The sequence below is a fragment of the Uloborus diversus genome, chromosome 1, assembly GCF_026930045.1.
Source record: "Uloborus diversus isolate 005 chromosome 1, Udiv.v.3.1, whole genome shotgun sequence".
Classification (NCBI taxonomy): domain Eukaryota; kingdom Metazoa; phylum Arthropoda; class Arachnida; order Araneae; family Uloboridae; genus Uloborus; species Uloborus diversus.
In genome coordinates, this window is record NC_072731.1 from 74,532,456 (window position 1) to 74,555,533 (window position 23,078).

The 23,078-nt window shown below is 32.6% G+C and overlaps 1 protein-coding gene across 2 annotated transcripts in view; it reads left to right on the forward strand.

Annotated features, from left to right (window-relative positions):
* Positions 1–23,078, forward strand: part of LOC129234651 (neuropathy target esterase sws-like) — a 124,245-nt gene that overhangs the window by 14,727 nt on the left and 86,440 nt on the right. For both annotated transcript variants that reach the window (XM_054868691.1, XM_054868690.1), the window contains exons 6-10: positions 5,242–5,401; positions 8,434–8,514; positions 11,628–11,689; positions 11,797–11,944; positions 12,735–12,879. In XM_054868691.1, coding sequence (XP_054724666.1) covers positions 5,242–5,401; positions 8,434–8,514; positions 11,628–11,689; positions 11,797–11,944; positions 12,735–12,879 — 596 coding nt within the window. The remainder of the gene's footprint in view (positions 1–5,241; positions 5,402–8,433; positions 8,515–11,627; positions 11,690–11,796; positions 11,945–12,734; positions 12,880–23,078) is intronic.

Here is a 23,078-nt window from a genome sequence, read left to right on the forward strand (position 1 = left end):
TGGTGTTTAACCAGGAACTTGCGGATTCGCAGCCCGTTATGGCTAGGTGCTTGGGCACGAACTTACCTCACACTTTTTTCATCGCTAAATTTTGAGTAATGTGAAATACAGCAGTAGACGACATATTCAGCTCATTTGCAACCATCTTGTTAGTCAATCGAAAGTCAAAGTCCAATAGTTGAGGAACACGAGCCACATTGTTGTCGGTTTTGCTGTTTGACGGCAGCCCAGAGCGTTGCTCATCTTGAACCTCTTTCTGGCTCTCTTTAGAGGTCTTTAACCACCTCAAAACTTGTGAACAGGGCAGAGAAGAGTCCCCGTAAGCCTAACGAATAATTTTTCTTGTCTCCTCAAGAGCTTTTGTTGGTTAAGCAACAAAACTTAATCGCATACCATTTTTGCTCTGACAGGGTCGATGTGCAGAGGTTAACATTAACTTACGTCCTGCCACTTCCACAGCTTGGAGAACCCTTAGATTCCCCCTCACCTAAACCAAGTAGTTTGATTATACTCCGACCAATAAAAGTGACCTGGAAAAATCATTGCATTACTTTCAGAATACACCTTGTATAACCAACCATATACAAAACAATAAGTTTTTGCCCAAAAATTGTATTTTGATCACATATTTAAAGAACTATTGTGTGAAACAACTTAGCAATCTAATATGATATTCACATTAAATGTGTTGGAGATGCCCAATCAATGTTGATAGCCAAATTTCAAATATAAAAAGTCATTCTACAAAAAGTAAAAAGCTGAACTGGTTACAAAAAAAGCAAATATTCTCTTCAATTATGACATTGAAAAGCAAGTTTTTTTGGTTCACATGATATGTTTCTTTCATAATTTCATCCACTCTTTCAATAAAAAAAATTCTAAACTTTGTATTACATATGTATGTATCCGTTTTACCAATTATTTCATATTTAGATTAAAAAAAGAAAAAAAAATCCCTTTCACTTTTTACATTTTTTTTTTTTTTTTTTTGTAAAATACCCAGTTTTTGGGTATTTACCCAGGCGTTGGGTAAAATACCCAAGAAATATTTACCTACCTGCTGGTTATTTACCCGATCCATATCACTATGCTCAATTTTACTAACCTCACATTTACAAACAATCATGATTTTATGAACTATTTGCTAGTCTCAAAAAATCTTCTATTGAAGCAATGCATTTTTTTTTTTTTTTTTTTTTATGAACAAGAAATGGCAAAAGTTTCTATTTTACAAACTCAATGTAAGGACACAGTAGCTCTTTCCAATGAATTCCAGTACCTGGGAAAAGAAATTTCAGGGAAGAAGATAATCCCTTCCATTTGAAATATAATTTTATCTTCCTCCTCTGCTTTTATTTTTGTAAAGAAATTATTTTAAAATTGAAGTTGTCACTGTTTTCTTCATCTTCCCTAGTGCTCCCTTTCAAAGCTCTGAAGAAATAATCACAGAAATCCACGCCCTAGTAAAATGCTGCAATTTGTTAAATATATGCCCAAGGAAAAGCAGAATTGTGCATATTGTTTTGTTTAAGAAATCAACATTGGTCATCGGTGTTACTAACATGCATAAAAGTTTATTAAAATAAAATTCATATTACCATAGACTGCTGACGTAAATTGATATGGAATCAACACTGGACCTCAATGACCACAAGATCTCCGGAGACTCTTATCATGTATATACAATATTTGTTATATTGGATTAGCTCGAAGTTTTACTAAAGACAACAAATACATTATTAGCAAAGTGTCAGATGCACACATAAACACGTTTCACTGGTTCACAACAGTCACCAATATTATTTTTTAAAGATTTTTTCGGTATAGTATATTTATTTCTTTTACCCACAATTGACAAAAATTTATTTGTCCTGCTAAATCAAAAAGGGTTCATGTTTTCCAAAAAAAAAAGAAAGAAAGAAACCACTCGAGATACTAATTCATGACTAAGTAAGTTCAGCGGTCAAAGTTTATTTTAGAAACTAATACCAAAATCAACAACAGTTTGGGTTTCATATTAATTGTACACAAAGCTTGATTAATTCAATTACTGTTTAGTATGTCCAGATATGACTTAACAGTCACGCCAATTAACTTATCTTTAGACTATAAATTACTTTAAGCTGAACCTGGAAAACACAAAAGCACATAAATATACATATATATTACACATTATATGAATATGTTTACTATATTTCCAAAACTTCTTCAAGTAGTGTTCAGCATTCATGAACAATTCGGAACAAAAAAGATTCTTGAAAATCCATAATCCATGCATTTAACCAATTGACATTGATTCGTCTATTAACTATCAAATGCAAATCAATGACAGTATGGCAAATCATTTCTATCTGCTGAACACAAAAATGAACAACAGTAGCAAAAGAAAGGGAATATTTATTTCTACAAATGTCTGGGTAAACCCAGGGGTCTGTCCGGGATTTTTCACAGGGTCCGTTTTTTGTGAAAAATAAAATAATTTTGTGAAAAATCAATTATTTTTGTGAAAAATCAAATAATTTAAAAAAAAAAAAAATCTTGTAAAAACGAAAGTTTAGACTCTTGAGATGGTGGAAACTGCATCATTGACACTTAAAGTTGAGTGTTTTCTCTCTTTTCTGTGGAGAATATCATTCTTGAGTGTTTTTCTAGTATTTGGGGAAAGGGGGAGGCATCCCTGGGAGATGGGCACCCCTCAAGTATCAATATTTATCTTCCATTCTACATCATGTGAAATTATACTAGAAATGTTTTTTGTATAGTATTTAAAATAACTGTAAGAAAGAAAAAAATAGGCAGGGGTTCAGCATTTAGCTTTTTAACCCAAGACACTGTTTAAGAGCACAGAGTTTCGTTCAAACCTTATAAACTCCATGATTTTCACAAAAATAAAAAAAATATTTTATTTGTTTACCTCTTAACTAAGCGTACTAAACATCGAAAATTTGAAATATCAGATTTCCACAGCGGATGCAAAGAGATTGCAATCCTCAAAGTGAAGGAATCAAAAGTATAAAAACGGCTTGTAAAATAAATATTTTTGATAAAATTGCTTTTGAATTGCATTTTAGAGTCCTATGATAAACATATCATTAATATCTGGACACAGTTGAAGCAAAAATAAATAAATAAATAAAATAAAAAATAAACCATCGATTCAGCATTTTAATTATTGACTCATAAAAGAAAATGGAATTCCCCTTTAAAAACTTGAAATATAAAAAATAACAAGAGAGATAACAAGAAAAATAACAAGAGAGAGAGAAAATAACAAGACATAATGAAAAGTCTCTTTATTTTTGTTACAAAAATAAAGAGACTTTTCATTTATTTGCATCCTAATAAAGCGAAGTTAGCTTGAAAAAAAGAATAAAATATGATTCTCATATCAGATGTAAAAAGATTGCGTTTTTCAAAACTGTAGGCATCTATAGAAAAAAAATAACGGTAAATAAAAGTTTATTTAAAGTTAATTATCCTTTTTAGTATCGAAAAACCAAACCCATATAACTTTCTTCCAAAAGAACAGTTTAACATCGCACCACCAGACACTAAGTGGCGATAAGTTTGAATTTTGTAACCCTATCTGAAGCGATCACATCCGCCCCACCCATACTATCCTTTAAGTTCTAAATTCATTTTGCTGTATATTATTGATGATTAAATCATGAGTGGGGAGAAAAGTGCTTACTACGCCTATTCAGAGAATGTTGATGCTTTTCCAAAGAAGTTGCCGCTGCATTAAACAAACAAGCAAAATTATAAACCAAAAAGACTTTCAGCTGTTAATTTCTTTCAAAGAAACCAACAACAAGCATTATATTTATTTGGCGGTAGTTATTATTTATGGCTTGCAGGAGCATCACAAGAATGCCAATTTTTTTTTCTTTTGCAAAATTAACTGATTTTGTATAAATTGATTCATCTAATTTAACTTTAAATATGATGTATTATTTTAATTTGAGCTTTGCTCTTTCAATAAACAGTTTGTGAAAGATCCGTTTTTGTTTACCAGAATTTTGTGAAGGGTCCGTTTTGGTTGATCGGATTTTTGTGAAAGGTCCGTTTTGGTTGATCGGATTTTTGTGAAAGGTCAGTTTTGGTTGATCGGATTTTTGTGAAAGGTCCGTTTTGGTTGATCGGATTTTTGTGAAGGGTCCGTTAACGGACCCAAATTTGCTCTGGCCAGACCCCTGAAACCTCAACATTAGGGAAACACCATTTCTTTCTAATTAATTGTGCAAATGTACAGTAGCCATTATTGCTGCAACTCTGCTTCAATGTATTCTTCCCCAAAAATTACTTTAAAAATTTTGTTATTGACCCTTTTTGTGTATACTTTTGTAAAATCTAAACACATTCAAAAAAGTTCAAACACTGGTTCCATAGGCCAAATGAGTGTCAGTTACAAAAACAAAAAAAAAAAAAAAAAATGCAGTTCGAATTTTATACACACTTGGACATCATTGTGTCAACTATTGCAGCTGATAATTAATGGATTCTGTTTTCCTTCTCTCTCTTTTTTTTTTAAATATTTTTTCTAGCCAAATTCAAAACAGAAATGAAATGGTCAGTAAGTTACCGCCCCATAGCCAGGGCTAAGGCAGAAATACATCAATGCACCTCCAGCTCAGTCATTCCAGCCGAGGACTGCAGTTTCGTGCTTATTAGCACTCATCAGCCCGGCATAGGAACTGACTGAGCTGAAGGTGAAAAACCTCTTAAGGAAGCCAAGAGTGCCAAACTGGTAGCTAATATAGAATTAGCACTGACCAGACGAGTGACCAAACTATTGCTTTGGTTCAACTTGAAGATTGAAGGCAAGGCATGTTATTTTTAGTAAGTTACCACCCTATAGCCAGGGCTAAGGCACATGAATACACCGCGAGCTCATTCATTTCAGCCAAGGACTGCAGTTTCGTGTTTGTCAAAAAATAAATATTTCTTAATCTCATAGCTTAAATGCATTTGATGCAGGGTCTTTTTCAAATCGAAATGTAAGTTACATTTGGTTTTTCAAAACCAAATGTAAATGCTCCTCACTAGTACATTTTATTTCACTGTGAAATAAATATATTATGCTAATTTACAATGAATTGTACTGTTTTAGAAATATGTTGTATGTTACAATTTACCAAGTTGACAGCTTTGTGTGCAAACTGATTGTTTGAAAAAGTCTTAGTGTTTCTTAAATTTTATGTATGATGCTTTGCTCATTTGGTAAATTTTTCTATGTTTCAGAGTCTTCGGGTCATTTGAAAAGCCACTATTCCTTGAACTTTGCAAGCACATTGAAGCATTGCATGTTTCTGCTGGAAGTCTGTTGTTTTCTATAGGAGATCCAGATGATAGTATTTATGTTGTGCAAAATGGAAAGCTGGTTGTTTATGTAACTGAAAATGTGAGCATTATTTTAATGAAGAATAGTTTTATGCTCTAAACAATATTATTTGTGGTATTTATTTGAAATTAATATAATAGTTGTGTAGTTTCAGTAAAATAACGAAAAAGGTGTACAAATAAAAACAAATTTGCATGAGTTGGTCAATTAGCACTCTGTCTGCTATCCTGGTCCTTTTTTGTCTATAAATTTCCAAGAGATATACAGGTCCGTTTTGAACAAGGCTATTGTTAGTCTCTGTCAAATTAGCCTAAAGTTTCTTCAAAGCAGTCCTGTATTGAAAATGGCTGTAAATTTTTCATGAAATGTATTTTTCAGCAATACCTTAAAGAATAGATTCAATAGTAGAAAATATATTTTCAGGTAAAGATTTACAATATTCCATCTAACCTCAATACAGTAAACCCTCATTTAATCTAAACCCTAATAAACCACACCTAATAAGACTTTGCTTAATCCGTACAGTCATTTAGATGTACATACTGTATAAATCAAAGGTTCTCAAAAAGGGTGCCGCAAGCAACTATTTGTTCTATCATAGGTAATTTTATTTTCAAACACTTATAATTTTATTGAAACAATTTAGGTCATCAATTATACTCCATACCAATAAATATAAACAACTTAAATTCATTGAAAACCATTGATATTTTTCTTTGAAATCTGAACTTGTAATTTGAATCAGAAAGCCTATGTGCCATTCAATTGCTTGTTTGGGTCATGCTGTGACAAGGTCTTTCATGCACATATCAAAACTCTTTGTGTGATGTAGATTTTTTGGTTCTCTTTAACACAAAATATGCTTTTTCCTCCTTAAAAAATACAACAATTGTGCAAAAAATTGGCATATTCTGTAAAAGAAAGAATGAGCTAATTTTATTACTTGCAATTACAAGTACGGGAACATGGGGCAAAGTGAAATGGTGAATTATTTTCTCAGCTTTTAGCTCCATCTATCCGGTATTAGTTTTGCTGTGTAGAACCATATGTAGTTTATTCCAGTCAGAAAAAAAATACTGTCGAAGATTAAAGCATTTAGACAGACAATTTTTAAAAATTGATACTTATAGTGTAATATTTTGTTGTAAGTCACAAATTATTTTTGTTACTATAAAATGATAAAGTTCTTATTATTAACATTTTAAATATTAATGGATACCTCCTAATATCCAATACAGTATTAATTTAGTTAACATTAAGCTTATTTGGATTTTAAATAAATTGTACAATTAGTCAAATACATACGAGGCAAAGTTCAATAATTTGTTTTACTCGCTCTGTGATAATGCATATCACATTTTTTACCCATTTATATTTTTCCCATGTTTTCAGTCATTTTAATGTTTTTTTCCCCCATTTTGTTGTTTTTTTATTTTCTTGTGCATTCCACGTTTTCCCCGCGTTCCCCGTTAAATTTCGCGCACTTTATGATATCAAATATGTGACTTATTCACTTTTCCCATCATTTAGCTTTTTTGACAATTTTTCAAGCGTCGATCCGATTTTTTTGCATTTTCATGTCGGCCGTTAAAATGGTGTAACGTCCCCTTCCCTTCGTTGTTTGGGCGCCAAACGCACTCATTGGTTCCCGCGCATCGCCGCGGAGCCGGATCCGATCGCTCAGTCGCCGATTCATTTTTTCCACCCCACTTCACTCTGCTTGCTGCTTCCAGTTCGATCGGACGTGCTTCGCGCGGCTCCGTTTCTCTCCAATGATGGCGAAAGTGATGGAATTGTGCACGGCGTCCGTTGCCGTCCGTGACTTTCCGCCTGATGTTTGAAGACCGCAAAATGTGGTGAAAATTTCCTTTTTAATTCCAAAATGTATTTAACCAAGAAAATTAAAATTATATAAGCTTCTGTGCAACTTGTGATAGTTGCATAGGAAATGCATCACCTGCGTGCATGATGGCGTCCGATGGCGGCACGCAGAATGTACCGGAATCGAGCCCTTAATTAACGCCCCTTTTTGATCATCAACATAGCTTGTGGTGACGATATGGAGCCGCAATTACCCCGAAATTACCCTGATCCATTTTTAATCGTGTGATGATCTCAACATTGTCACCATGGAGATTACCAACCGACGCGCCATTTTTTTTCAACGTAGGCCTGCATCTGACCTCCTTGATTATGATCCATCCCTGAATTACACCCCAACATCTTCAAAGTGAACTGTCCGTCCTCCGCCCATTTTAATTTGAATATTTCACCACCAGCCGAATGAACTCCCCGTTTTTTTTATCTTTAACGAACTTCGCAAACTCCAGCTCCACTTTTTTTTTGAACAGTTAAGTATGTGTTCCGAGCATTTGTGTTTTTTTTTACCAAGTGAAAAATGTTTTTTTTTCTGGTGATCACCATGCAAAATTCCTGTCATCGTGTCTGCTCTGAAGTTTAACATAAAATAAAGAACGTATGGTAATGAATTTTGTTTTTCCTGTCGTCTACACATACGCCACACGGGATAAGTATTTTAAATTTTGTTCTTTGGCATTTAAGGTAGTCGTTGATCTGAGGTTATGCGCGGCTGCGATGCTTCCACTTCCGGGGCCTAGAATTGTTATCTTTTTGGTTTTTGAATAACTCTTCAAAATTAATCGCGCGCATCATGACACGCTTATTTTTCTTCATATATTGATTTATTTAGTCATTTAATTATTTGTTTGTTTCATTAACTTTTCATTTATTCATTCAACTTTTTATTTATTGATTCTTTTAATCATAAATATGTTTTAGAATCAAATAAAAAAGATTTCATGTAAAAAATATTTTATTTTTCATTTTGCCCCATGGAAAAAAATTAAAATTTCCACTTTTTTTTGAAGACTCAAATTTACTGCCAAAATAAAAAACTGTTTCAACGCAAGTTTTATTATAAAATACGATGTTCTTTATGTACTGAAATTTTCAAAACAAATTTCCAATTTGTTCATTTTGAAAAAACTCAGTCATCTTAACCATTTCACTTTGCCCCACATTCCCCTACTTTGTCGCAAAAACTAATTTTTTTTTCTGCTACTATTATTTAGGATGGAAGTGAGCTGGTTCTGAAAGAAGTTGGCCCTGGTGAAAATATTACTAGTCTCCTCAGTGTAATGGATGTACTTACTGTAAGAGTCAATCGTTTCTGTAATATTATGTAGAACTTGCTGTATAAAATTTTCCAACCAATGGTTTTTATAATTTAAGTTTCTATGAGCTTAAGCTGTGCTTTTATGGGTTTTCCTAATTTAATGAAAAGTAAATTCATCAATCAGTCAATGTACTCAAAATATGTTTTGTAAATACCCTAATAAACATTGTATGTTTTTTTTTTTTTTTTGAATTTATTCATGTACAATCAATTTGATCCTGTTGGAATACAGCTGTGACCAGGCTTAGAGTAATCGTAATCCATGTAATTGATTCCATTTTTGTGTAATCATAATCTGGCAATGGGATGCTGGTAATCTTGTAATGGCAATTTTAATCAAGTATTTCTTACATAATTGTTACTGTAATCTAAATGTAATTAATCATGATTTACCCTTGTAATCATGCAATCCTGACTTGTTGAAAGTGAAAACTTTTAAACTGCGATTCTACAAAGGGAAGAGATAAAACTTTTAATCAGAGCCTAAGGCACTGCTGTTTAGTGGTTGGGTTGTTTGTAAAGAAAGGTCATAAACGAGCCTATTTGGTTTGTACCCCACCCTAGGTGCCTTTGGCAAGAACGTCTCCTTGCATTTTATTATTGATCATCAATTTTCCTTTTCATCTCAGGCAAACAAGCAAAGCTGCTCTATCGGAAAGAGAACTGTATCAAAAGGGAAAACACATGATTTTGGGTCCTTTTGCACTTAGATTTTTAGAAACACGGTGGTGTGGATCAGGAGCCAGAAGACCATTTTAAAGTGTGCTAGTGCGCTTATGCAATTGAATTTCCCTACTCCTTTTTTTTTTTGACATTTTTTGGACTATGTCAGTTTAAGACATATGAAAACAAGAATTAAAAATATGTGACATGCATTATGTATGTTGGCATGGATTTTTAAAAAAATGATACTGTGGAACCTCGATTTTACGTTGTCGGTTTCATACATTGTTACACTTCCCATGTCAGTTTCTACTAGTCCCTGAAAATTTCAATGCTGATAATGTTAAAATTTTCTGGATTTAATGTAACCCTTTTTTAAAAATTCTGCTTAATAAAATTTTCTACGAACAGAATAGAATCATTTTTCACCTATAAAACTCACACGATCGTTTTTTTTTCCCTCGTTTCTGTCTTACTTTTTTTTTTAAAGATAAATTTGCTTTATAGCTGTTAGAAGCCACTCTGGAACTCCTTCTATTCTATCTTATTGTCGTTTGAATGATCGGAGGAAACCTGTTTGCAGACAATCTTCCTTCACATAAATTGAGGACCAGAGCTAATTCTTTTCGTCTTGAAAATCTTCCAGAAGTTGATAACACATTATCATCTCATCTAATTAGGAATTACTTTGGTATTTGATTTAACACCAGCTCCTGATAAGAGTAATGAAGACATGAAGAAATAATGCAAGGTGTCCCCACAGCTGATCAAGCAATTCAAAGCATAAAAACTCTAAAACAATTTTTATTTGCAAATTTGAACCAAGAAGCAAATTTGCAATTAAACTAAAAACTGAATTTACAAAAAATTGTTAATATAGAATTTTAAGGAAAATAAGTCTAAAAAAAAATAATTAAAAATTTCTTTCATAAGTTCATGGGTAGGGATCGATTTTTAAACAATACGCACAGAGTTTTAACCCCAACCCTGTTGTTACGTTTGCCCGCCTGGTATGTCTTTTAATCACTAGTCCTACTGAAAACGTAAAGTCGGTGTTTCACTGTATTATGGAAAAATTGTCTGCTTCCTAGAAATTTAATTTTCCTGCCCAGGGCATGAGACCAGAGTTCCCATGCAATAAATAGAACCTGCTTATCTCTATAATATTTGTAAATCAAAAATCATAATTCTTCAACTATGACGTTGTTGCCACAAATGTGCAACGAGAACAATATATATATATATATATATATATTTGTGTGTGTGTATATATGTATGTATTTTTAACCCACGATCCTGTAATCTTAATCAAAATCGTAATTGTCGTAGCATAATTGTAATTGATTACATTTTTACATAATCTAATCCTCTCTGTAATCATAATTACGGTTTGGCTGAGGATTATAATCATAATCGTAATCAATTACATTTTATTGTAATCAACTCCAAGCCTGGCTGTGATTATGAATGATCATCGGTTTATTTCAGTAGTTTTATTAATGATATTAAATTATGTTTTGAGCTCAATAAGGAAAAAAATGAATTGTCTCAAGGTGTCTAATAAACTTTTAAGAGTGTACATGCATTTCTAAAATTGATGCCTTTCTTTTTGTGTAAAAAAATGTATAATTTATATTAATTCACAATTTATACATTTTAATGCTGTATGTGGACTTGAGTCTGTTATCTTGCTATTTTCATCTAAATTTGTTGTTCAGTATTGTTTGGGAAGTAGTGTCGAAAAAATATTTTGTTTCATATTCTATTCTGCACCTGTTATAATATGTATACAAAATTTCATGATGATGGATTGAGTTGTTAAGGCGTAAAAAATTAACAAATTTTCTTTTGCATTTATTATACAGTAAAACCCCATTACAATGAACTTTAAAGAACCAAAATTTTTGTTGGTTGTTAAGGAAATTTCTTTGTAATGGAATACAAGTAATGAAAGAGAAATTAAATCGGAACTGAAAATGTATTTTGTTGAAATGGGTATTTCGATGTATTGGTATTTGTTGTAACAGGATTTGACTGAATTAGTAAGGATTCTTATGTTGCCAAAAAAAAAGGATTACCGATGAATTATCAAAGACTTGATTGTCTATAATTTAAGTGGACTATTTCTTTACGTGTGGCATTAAAATCATGATCATGAATACTACTTCTGTTGAGACTAAAGCATGTTATCAGTAAGCTCACTACATTTAACTTTATATTTTCTTACTTTATCTGCATGAATTCAAATTCTTTGATAGGAGACACATTTCATTAGTTTTATGTGTATGCTTTCCCTCCTACGAGCCATTTTTCTATTTTGAAGTTTAAGCCAACAGGTAAAGTTTTTAAGATGAAAAGTTGAAAGACAACTACTTGTTATGGATATAATTTATTTTGTATACCTCATCTCTTTATTATTTGTTATAGGGACGGATTGCACCATATAAAACAGTTTCAGCTAGAGCGTTGGAACATTGCATTGTACTGAGGTAAATCTTAAGTTCTTTGTATGAATCATAGTCTTTGATGTACAATCAACTTCATTACATTTTCTCTAGTAGTCTCCAGTTTAATGAATGTTTGATTTATGTTTTAGATTGAAAGTTGAAGCGTTTAGATCGTTACTGGAGAAGAACCCTGAATCTCTCGTTCGAGTTGCTCAAATAATTATGGTCCGTCTTCAACGAGTAACATTCACAGCTCTTCATAATTACCTTGGTTTAACTAAGCAGTTAATTAAATCTGTAAGTGCTTTGTTACATCTTAAATCTATGTTCTTGATTTAACAGAAGTATTAATAACAAAATTTTCCCTTTAATTTGAAGCAAAATAGCTCGTAATATGAATATATTTTAAAGTTGCCTCATTAATTTTTTCTGCTAAAACATTGTTGTTTTCACCATATTATGAATTTTTCCCAATAGCTTACAAAATGGCATTTTAGTATAATTTAAATACATTGCTTTATATTTGGATTTTCACTAGATTATTATATAATGGACATGCTACTAAAGCACATGATAAGTCTTTAAATGCATAATAGACGTTTTGCTTTAAGGGAAGTTTCCAAGGGAGTCTCACTTGCTTCTTGTGTGTGTGTGGCATTCATTATGGATCATTCTTGCTTTTGAAAACTAAGAATTAAAGCCTTTATTGCTTAATTATTCGAATTTTCAACCGTGATAGAACAGGTTTTTCATATTTCTTAGTCATATTGAAACTGTATATAGAATGTAATTGTATTTTATGCATGTGAAGGAATATTTGAATGAGTTTTAAATTGATAGTTTTATTTTTCAGTGTTTTTTTTTTTTCATTCATTACTGCATTTTACCAGCTTATATATGTATTTTATGACTTTCAAAATTAATTTTCAGGTATTCATGTGAAGTGTGCACTATCATAAATTTTTCTCTCTCTTTTGTTTTAAAGCATAAGTGTCAAGACTGTCTTTGAATATCAATGAATGTATTCTAAATAATTCCTTTGCAGAAAAAAGTACGGTATAGCTTTTATCTTTTTGTTGTTCTTTAGTCTTCAACATCTACTAGACGAAATACTGCAGTATCTCCCAAAACAAGTCCTTCTAGATCTACTTCAAGACGTCCTAGCCAAATAATCAATTTGAAAAGCTCTACTAGCGATGCTAAAATTTCAGATTTAGGTTCTTCTTCTACTGGTAAGAAGAAATAAGCTTTTGATTACTGAATAATAGCTATTTTTATTTGATGAAAATGTGTTGCATAATAGGCATTCATGCAATTTCACTGAAGTTTTGTATTCTCAAAAAAGAAAGTTGAAAACATGTGAAATGTCAAGGAAATGTGTGTGTGTTTTTCACTTAAAATGTAACACATGCTCGAAACTATGTTGCTGTTACATTTTGCAATTGTTCTTTAGATTATTTTTATGGTACCAATGATTTTTACTGTATTACCCCGCATTAAATTAGCTGATATAGGAATACGAGGGAAAACTCTCATTTGGATAAAAAACTCGCTGACCGGAAGGAAACAAAGGGTAGTTGTAAGGGGAAATTATTCTAATTGGAGTGAGGTTTTAAGCGGGGTTCCTCAAGGATCAGTGTTAGGGCCTGTTTTGTTCATTGTTTTTTATGAACGATATTCACAAAAATATTTCTGGGAACATGAATTGTTTTGCTGATGATGTCAAAGTTATGGGGACTGTAGAAAATGAAGAACAAGCAAAACAGCTGCAAGAGGATCTAGATCATATTACGGAGTGGGCTGATAAATGGAGTATGGCTGTTAATGTTGGGAAATGTCAAGTGCTACATTTAGGGCATGGAAATAAGTGTACAAGTTATTATTTGCAAGGTTCAGTCATTAGTCAGGCAAACAAAGTTACTGATCTGGGGGTCTTAATAAGTCAGGCTTTAAAGTTTAGCCTGAGGTTTATCAATAGATCTATTTCAAACAAATCTAAAGAAGTTCTTCTGCCCTTATATAGAAGTTTGGTAAGACCTCATTTAGAGTATGCTGTTCAGTTTTGGTCTCCTTATCTTAAGAAAGACATTAATGTATTGGAAAGGGTTCAAAGGCTAGCTACAAGGCTAATAAATGGACTTTCTCACTTAGACTATGATTCCAGGCTTAGAAGGCTAAAAATGTACAGTCTTGAACAAAGAAGAGACCGTGGGGACATGATTCAGTTGTTTAAATTTATTAAAATGAAAGATGTTACGGGGCTGAAGTTTAGCACTGAAAACAGGACAAGGGGTCATTGTTTTAAGCTATTTAAATCTCAGGCTAATATGGATGTTAGAAAAAATTATTATTTTAGCAGGGTAGTGGAACCTTGGAACAGTTTACCGGAAGAGGTGGTAATGAGCAAGGTAATAGATAGTTTTAAGAGGGCCATTGATCTTCACTGGGGATTGTAAATTGACTAGGACCAGTCTAGCTGGGCCCAGAGCCTATTGCTGGTCGTCACTTTTGTATTTGTATTTGTATTATCCGGCATGCTGAAAAATTTGGGAGTCAACAGATTTTCAAAAACACTTACCTGATCCTTTCCGGCATTTGTAAAAATCGAGGTTAGGAAAAAACTTAATACTATAAAAAATATATGTTCAGCTTAAAAATGATATGAATATAAGATTTTTCATATCTTATTAGTATTACTAAACAGTTTAATTTTGTAAAGATACACTCCCCTCAAAAAGTTACGGTACAACATATTTTTCGAAGCTCACCATAAAAAAAGAGCAGTAACAATAAAGTGCATCGTTTGCATGAATGATAATTATAAACTTTAAAACTATTTATTGAAAAAAAGGTTCCTATCACTTTTATTTTATAGAAAAGAACGTATTTTTACGAGTGAGAAAAAAATATGCAAATATCAAGCTTTCATACTTTTGTGTGTAAGTTGTGTTGATCTTCAACTGTTGTTGGCAGTTTCGATAACAATAGTCAATAGAGTTTAGAAAATGTTTCAATAGACGTCATTTACCCGATTCGTTAAGGTGGAGAGCTGTTGGATGGAAATGGGATTGTCGCAGGCTGTTGCTGTTCACAGACGAGTCCAGATTTACATTGGAGAGTGCTTCAGGGCGTCTCCTGATCCAGAGGGAGCAGCACAATAGATACCATCAATCCAACACTGTTGAAAGACCACAGTATTGGAGGTGGTGGAGAATCATAGTTTGGGCTGGGATGTCGCTCGGTGGTCACACTGACCTGCATGTGTTCCATGGAGGATTTCTGACTGGTCTGAAACATCAGGATGAGATCCTTAATCCATATGTCTGCCCATACGCTGGTGCTATTGGTAATAACTTCATTGTTCAGGAGTATCTTAAGGATCACAGTTTGGGACGAATGGAATGGCCAGCTCGATCTCCAGACCTGAATCCAATAGAATATCTTTGGGACTATCTTGACTGACAGGTTGATGCTTTAAATTCTCCTCCAAGGTCGTTACATGAGCTGGAACAATGCTTACTCTGTGTCTGGTCTTCGTTGTGTATTCCAGTGTCCAACAACATAATAAACAGCATCGAAAATCGATACTACCAATGAATTCAAGTTAAGGGGACACATTCATTATTCGAACCCATTTTTGTTTTGTTTCTATGACATTTTACTACATAATACTGTGATGATCTGTTTTCTTCAAGGATGGACTTTTCCGCAAAAATTGCTTTTTTTTTTGTTATCAATCGTTTTTGCAACATACTTATACAAATTTTTATGACGCATTCAATAAAAAACCATTTAATGCACATATCCTCCAAATTTTTTGTTTCTGCATTCATTTATTTGCAAATTAGATGCAAAAAACCAGTTGCACCTTAACTTTTTGAGTCAACAATGTTATTTGTTATTGTTATTTTAACTAGAAAAATATTGTTTAATAACGAATAAGTTTATGAAACTTAAATTAAAACTAAGTAAGCAAACATTTAAGGAGTAAGTAACCATCACTAAACCAGTGCTAAAGAATTTACCATAGTTATTCAATAAATAAAATTAAAACTTACCTCTCTAAAAGGAACCTAAAATAATTTATTTAAAAAAATTATGAACAAATCCCAGTAACGATGATTGCTTCTTTATTGGCATATAATAAAATCCATTAATAATGACCTACCATAAATCACAAGCGCATATTATATGCAATACACTTTTTTTTTTAAAAGAAGGTTACTCTCAGGATTTGTTAATTTTTTTCCTTACATTGGTTTGCTTTTTGAATGAAACTCAATGGGGAAATATACTTTTGTTTTGTTTCAAAATAAACCCCAAATTATCCAGCATGCCGGAAAATTTGAATTTTCCGGCGTACTGATCAATCTCCTCTTTTTTCTTACATGCCAGATAGGGCGGGGTAATACAATATCTAGATTTTTCTTTCAAATCTCTGTTTTGACTTGTTTCATAGCTCTGTTTTGGACTTGTTTCTAGCTGAAATCTCTGAGATCTAAGGTAAAGTAGTTTATAACTCTATGTCACTGTAAAAGAACAAAATCTGGTAAATGTCAACATTTGCCAGTGAATATCTACAATTCTATAGCAAATACATCAATGAAAGATGAATATTTTGTTAATAACACATCCACCAGTGAAAATTGACATTCTTTAATTTCCGCCTTTCATGGTAACATATATGTATGTATGTGTTAAATCTTGTTCCCATATATTTGTTTTTCATAGTTTGTGAATAAAGCTATTAGAATTAGATCTGGCATGTCATTGCCTTTGCTTGGTGTATGTCTGAATAGTCCAAGAGCTAGCAACGTCGAAAAAACAAGAATTTTAGGAAAGCTGGTTCTTTAATATATCTTTCCCGAAGAGGTTTTGAACAGCGTGCGGGTTGTCTGGCGGCCGGTAAACGTTGTGTTTTTTAGTGCGCATCACATCTTTAGAAGTAAAAATATGGATTTTGAAATCATTTTAGTAAGAATCTTTTCTTTTTCAGTGAATTCTAAACACTTTTCGAAACACGAATTTAATATTGCCAGACAATTTTGTTGTTGCGAATATCGTGCCAGATTCAATTTTTTACGAAAAAAAAAATTAAAAAAAAACTTTTTTAGTATGTCTGTCATTTTAACATTATTTTACCTACATATGAATAAGTACAAAATTAATTTGACAGACATGAATTCGGTTGCGTACTCGACAGACAGACCGATTTATTGCTGTCGAGTAGCGCAGCATTATGCCTCTGAATATGAGAAAAATGAAACATTATTATTTAAATTCGTGCCAAAATGATATAAAATAGCTGGATATATATTTTGTTTAATAACAGGAGAAATATGTTACTTATAAGTATCAAAATTAGAATATTTACAGATTATATTTAAATCATAAAAATCCAATTGTAACTAAATTACATTATTTTTGTAAAAGATACAGGAAAAAGAACTTTAATTTAGAGCCAAAGTTCTCACTACTTATAAATATTATACTTAAAAAATTACAATCCATTTTTAACTAAAATAGGTATGTTCATTCTATAATTGTATCGCAAAAAAGTGATGTATCTCCATAGTCGTCATCGTCGTCACTGCTCTCATCATAATCATTGTAATCATCGTCATCTTGCGTAGAGTTTTCGTTGGATAATACTTCACTTTCAATAACGATGTCAGCAACTGATGATGGAAACTGCTCCCCAGCAAACCAGAGAAAATCGTATTTATCATCATTGATGACCCAACCGGAAGTTAACGGCGATAAAGATGACGGATTTTTTAAATTAGCGTTTCTCCAAATTTTTGTCACATACCGCACTCGCAATAAATGCTGATATAATTCAGCTTTGCATGGGGGTAAGCTCGATGCATCAAAATTTCGAATTTTTTTTTCAAAGTTATCACTACATTTTTTCGATTCATAAGTTTTTGAAAACAGATAAAAGCGAACATCGTTAACATTTGAAGGATTAGTCACCCCATACATGTGACATATAAAGTTTTCTAACCTGTCAAATGTGCGTTCTTGTTACGAAAGGAAGTAAATTATTTTCCAAAAGTGTTGGCAACCTTAATTTGCATTAGGTTTTTTTTTCATTCGTTCATTCCTTCTTGCAACAAGATCGCGTCAGCAGAATATGCAAATTACCGGTAGCATTTAAGCTGCCGGCACTTTGCTTCATTCTCTTCTCTTTCAATTTCAACCCAAGTCAGACTTGGTTGTTTCTTTCGGCAGCTCAGTTGAGTCTGTCCGTTTTTGCCGATAGTTTCGGCTTACTACTCTTGATATGAATATCATAGCTCAGTATGTTTAACGTTTCATACTTTGACTTAGAATGTTAAATTCAGAAGTCATTTACAGTATTATGAGCTACTTAATGTAAAGAGCGTATTCTCAATATTTCCTTTAACATGTCATTGTATATATCATAGCCATAATAAATAAGTTACTTTTTAAATTTGGCTCTTCATGATGTTGCACAAGATAAATGTTTTTTCAAGAAGTATCATACGTCCTGGTTGAGCTTCCACTTAAAGTTAATAAGCTGAGCACTTTTAAAAGCTCACCGTTTAACAAATCGGTTATGGGCCGTTTGCCCAACCTGACGAGATGGTATGCGTAAATTCTTAAAAAAAAAAAAAAAAAAAAAAAAAAAAAATTTTTCAACATCGAACGTGATACAGAAGTCTATCAGACGGCGGGCCAGATACATTTTTTGCTCAACATGGAAATCTCGAAATTAAATAGGGAAAATTATTCCACATGGCTAAACGATATGAAAGCCTTGTTAATGAGCAAAAATTGCTGGAGATTAGTTACCGAAGTTGAAAAAGAGCCAGGTAAAGATTCACCGCAAACTTCAGACTTTTGTAAACGCAGAGACAAAGCATATAGTTTAATCTATTTGCACATATCTGATGAATACAAGAATTTGATAAATCAGATTGATGATCCTTCTCAAGTATGGAAGAAATTAGAACTGCATTTCCGACCAGACTCTCGTGCACGAATTATTGATTTGACAGACCAGTTTTTCAATTGTCACATTGAGTTAGGTGAAGAGGTTGATATCTATGCAAGTCGACTAAAAACTCTTATCAAACAGTTAGAGGATTTGGGAAAACCTATCCCGTCATATTATCAGTCTTTCCAGTTGATTCGTTACTTGCCTGCTGAATTTGGGCAGATTGTACAGTCAATTTATAGATGGAAAGAAGACGAATTTATGTTTGATAAAATTTTGACTGAATTACTTGCTGAAGAATCTCGTTTAAAATTAGTGCAAAAGGACTCTGAGTCATCGGCTATAGCTTTTCAAACTTCCATTAAAGCGGGACAGAAAAATAAAATAAAATGTAGTTTTTGCGGGAAATGCGGCCATACGAAAGCGAAATGCTTCAAAAGAAAGAAGCAAGAATCGAATTTTGTTTGCAGTGTCAACTCCACAGAAGAAGTATCCAATGACTGGTACGTGGACTGTGCGTCGACCCATCATTGTTGCAATGACCTAAGACTCTTTGTGCATTATATTCCAAATAATGCATCCAGCCTTACAACAGCAATTAAAGGGCCAAGCTGTCCGGTTGAAGGAACTGGTAGAATTGTGCTACTTTTGGACTCTAAAGGTAATAAAGACAAATTAGTTTTGAATAATGTTCTTTATTCTCCAAAATTACGGAGAAATCTTTTGTCTGGTTCACAATTAGATAAAAATGGTTATTCATTTGAATGTAAAAATGGAGTTTTAAATGTAAAATCTAAAGATCAAAGTAGAATTATAATATCTGCAAAATGTAAAGACGGGCTTTATTCTTTCTTGCCCAAATACCCTAGAAGCGTAAATGCAAAAACTAAAAATAATAAAATCTATAAATGTAAAAATGTAAAGGAGCTTAACAGTTTTAAAGAACGCGAAACTGATGATTTATCGGCGAAGCCGAAAAATCAGATTCTTTTTTCTGAAAATGATGTAAAAGTAGAGTCTAAGTCCGGAAATTCTAATTCTAGTCGGAACTCCAACTCCGGCGATTTAAAATCTAAATCTAATAGTGTTTTTTCTAGTAGAAAATTTGATAACAATTTAAATGTATGGCATAAACATTTTTGTCACATTAATTTTAAATATATTGTTAACACTAGTAAAAATAATGCTGTAAATGGTTTAGGTGATTTTAAGAAAACTGAATTAAATTGTGAATCCTGTAAAATAGCTAAATCTAGACGTGTCTCTTACAAGCCGTTGAATAAGATCAGATCAGAAAAACCCCTACAACTAGTACATATGGATCTTTGTGGAAAACTTCCACATGTCGCAATTGGGGGATTTAAATATTTTCTGTCTATAACTGATGATTATTCTCGTAAAGTCACTGTTTTTCCGCTAAAGGAAAAGAGTCAGGCACTAGAATGTTTTAAAAAGTATCAAAAAAGGGCTGAAAGGTTTTTGAATATGAAAATTGTAAATGTCCGAACTGATAATGGACTAGAATTCTGCAGTGCCGAATTTGAGACCTATCTAGATGAACAGGGTATAAGACCAGAACGTACAAATACGTATACTCCAATGCAAAACGGGGTAAGCGAGAGATTCAATTACACAGCTCTAGACGCTGTAAAAGCAATTTTACATTCCAGTAAATTAGGAAATCAGTTCTGGGCTGAGGCGTTACTATGTTTCACGTATGTGTGGAATCGTGTTTGCCATGAAGGTCAAACTTTAACACCTTTTGAACTTTATTCTGGGCGAAAACCTTCGGTCAGGCATTTGAAAATTTTCGGTAATCCTGTTTTTCTTGGAACCCCCAAAAATTTAAGAAGGAAACTAGATATGCGGGCCAAAAAGGGTATTTTCGTCGGGTATGCTTTAAAAACAAGGGGATATAGAATTTGGCTTCCTACAGAACGGAAAATTGTGGAATCGATTAATGTTAGATTTGAAGCAGAATCTAAGTGCAGTGGAGCCTCACTGGACCCAACTAAGTTTCTGGATTCGTCAGATTCCGACAATGATTCTGATCGGGAAAGTTTAAGTGAGGGGGGCAATGATGTTGTACCAGTGTCCGTACTGGAACACGATGAACAAAGTACTAGTCAAACCCTAATTCCAGATAAAATTGTTTGGATTCGGAAAGCTGTTCCCCGTCCTGACAAATCACGAACCGATATCTATTATTCAATTGAAGGTGCAAACGCAAGACTGCGGTCTTATAATGATGTTGAAGCATTTTGCAGATCTCACAAAATAGAATATTTGAAAGAAAATTTTGATTTCAGTGGGAAAAATAAATTTTCAGGGAAAGTAAATTTTACAGACATGAGTAATTCAGAAACATGACTAGACGTTCGTATACCAAAATCTTTCAATGATGCTTTAAAAACACCAGAGGCACACCAATGGTATAATTCAATGTCAGATGAAATTCATACCATGCAAACCCGAAACGTGTGGAGTCTTGTGCCTAAACCGGCTGATTCCAAAGTAATTGGCAATCCTTGGGTTTTTACTGTGAAAAGAAACGATAAAAATGAAATTGTTCGTTTCAGAAGTCGCCTGGTAATTCAAGGTCATAGACAATTAAAAGGTATTCACTATGACCAGGTATTTAGTCCAGTCATTGAATTCTCATTGGTACGATTATTTTTTTCTATCTTTGTGTGTAAACTGAATTGGATTCATCATCAATTTGATATAAAATGTGCTTATTTATATGCTCCGCTAAAGGAAAACATATACATGTCACAACCCCAGGGATTTCAAGATCCTGAGAAAATTGGTTATGTTTGTAAATTAAATCGTGCAATTTATGGACTTCATCAATCGGGTCGTGAATGGTTTTTGGAAATACATAATGTTCTTATTGGTTTAAATTTTAAGAAATTATCATGGGCAAATTGTGTTTATATTTTTGAATCAAGTGTAATTTTAATACTTTATGTTGATGATATAGTAGTATTTTGTAAAAATAACAAATGTCTGAATGATGTTATTATTAGTCTCAAATCTAAATTTGATATCAAAGTACTCGGAAAAACGCAAAAACTTTTAGGCGTTGAATTTGAGGAAATAGACAATGCATTATTTATTCATCAACAAAGCTATATCAATAAAGTATGCAAAACATATCAAAAATACAATTTTCCAATTGTTTCTTTGCCGATTGGTGTAGGAACTGTACTTTCCAAAGATCAATGTCCGAATTCTAAAGAAGAAACTGAAATGATGTCTAAATTGCCTTACCGTAACATTTTAGGTTGCATTTCCTTCATTGCAAGTAGAACGCGACCAGATTTAAGTTACGCTGTAAACATATTATCTCAATTTCAATCTAACCCAGGTTTGAATCACTGGAATATTCTACTGAAACTTCTTGGCTATTTAAATTACACAAAATCTCTGAAATTATGTTTGTCTAACGTTTCAAATTTAAAAGTTGAATGTTATAGTGATGCAAGTTTTGCAGCAAGTCGCGATGATAGAATTTCGATTGGCGGAATGATTTTATTCATTGATCAGTCTCCTATCATTTGGAAAACTTTTAAACAGAAATGTGTTAGCTTATCAACAATGGAATCAGAATATGTGTCACTTACTGAAGCTGCAAAGGAATTAGTTTGGATTGTTCGCATAATAAATGAACTTGTAAAGTTTGAATTTATTCAGATCAAACCACAGTTTAACTTACTTTGCGACAATCAAGCAGCAATTAATTTTTCAAATTCGCCAATAGAAAACAGTAGAACAAAACATATAGACATCAGACTTCATTTTTTAAGAAATTTAATATTAGAAAATTTGTTTGATTTAAATTATGTGAATACAAAACAAAATTTCACGGATATTTTTACAAAACCTTTGAACAAAATTAAATTAAACTTTTTCATAAGAAATTTTTTTAAATGAAAAAAAAAAAAAAAATTTCGAAGTCCAATTACATTTCCATGTGTACTTTGGCAAATTTTTTTGTAAAAATGTTCATATTATGTTATTGACTGTTGTCATTTGTTTTCATGTATCTGGAAATTCTGGAGCGTTTAAACGCAACAGCACGAGTAGGACGTTTGATGTTGTCATTCCCGATATAATATTGATGTCCTCTGGATCCTTCAAAGTTCGCTGGAGCCGATGCGGGTCAACAGATCAATTCATCAGCTTGTTTGATTTTTGAAAAAAAAAAAAAAAAAAAGTGCTGTTCTAAGGACTTTAATTTTTGCAGTGCCAGAATTTCAAGTCAAGATGCTGAAATGAAATATTTCAATTTAAATTGTTATTTTTTTTGCATAATGTTCTGATGCGATCTTGATTGCAAGAGGCGGGCCATTGTTACGAAAGGAAGTAAATTATTTTCCAAAAGTGTTGGCAACCTTAATTTGCATTAGGTTTTTTTTTCATTCGTTCATTCCTTCTTGCAACAAGATCGCGTCAGCAGAATAT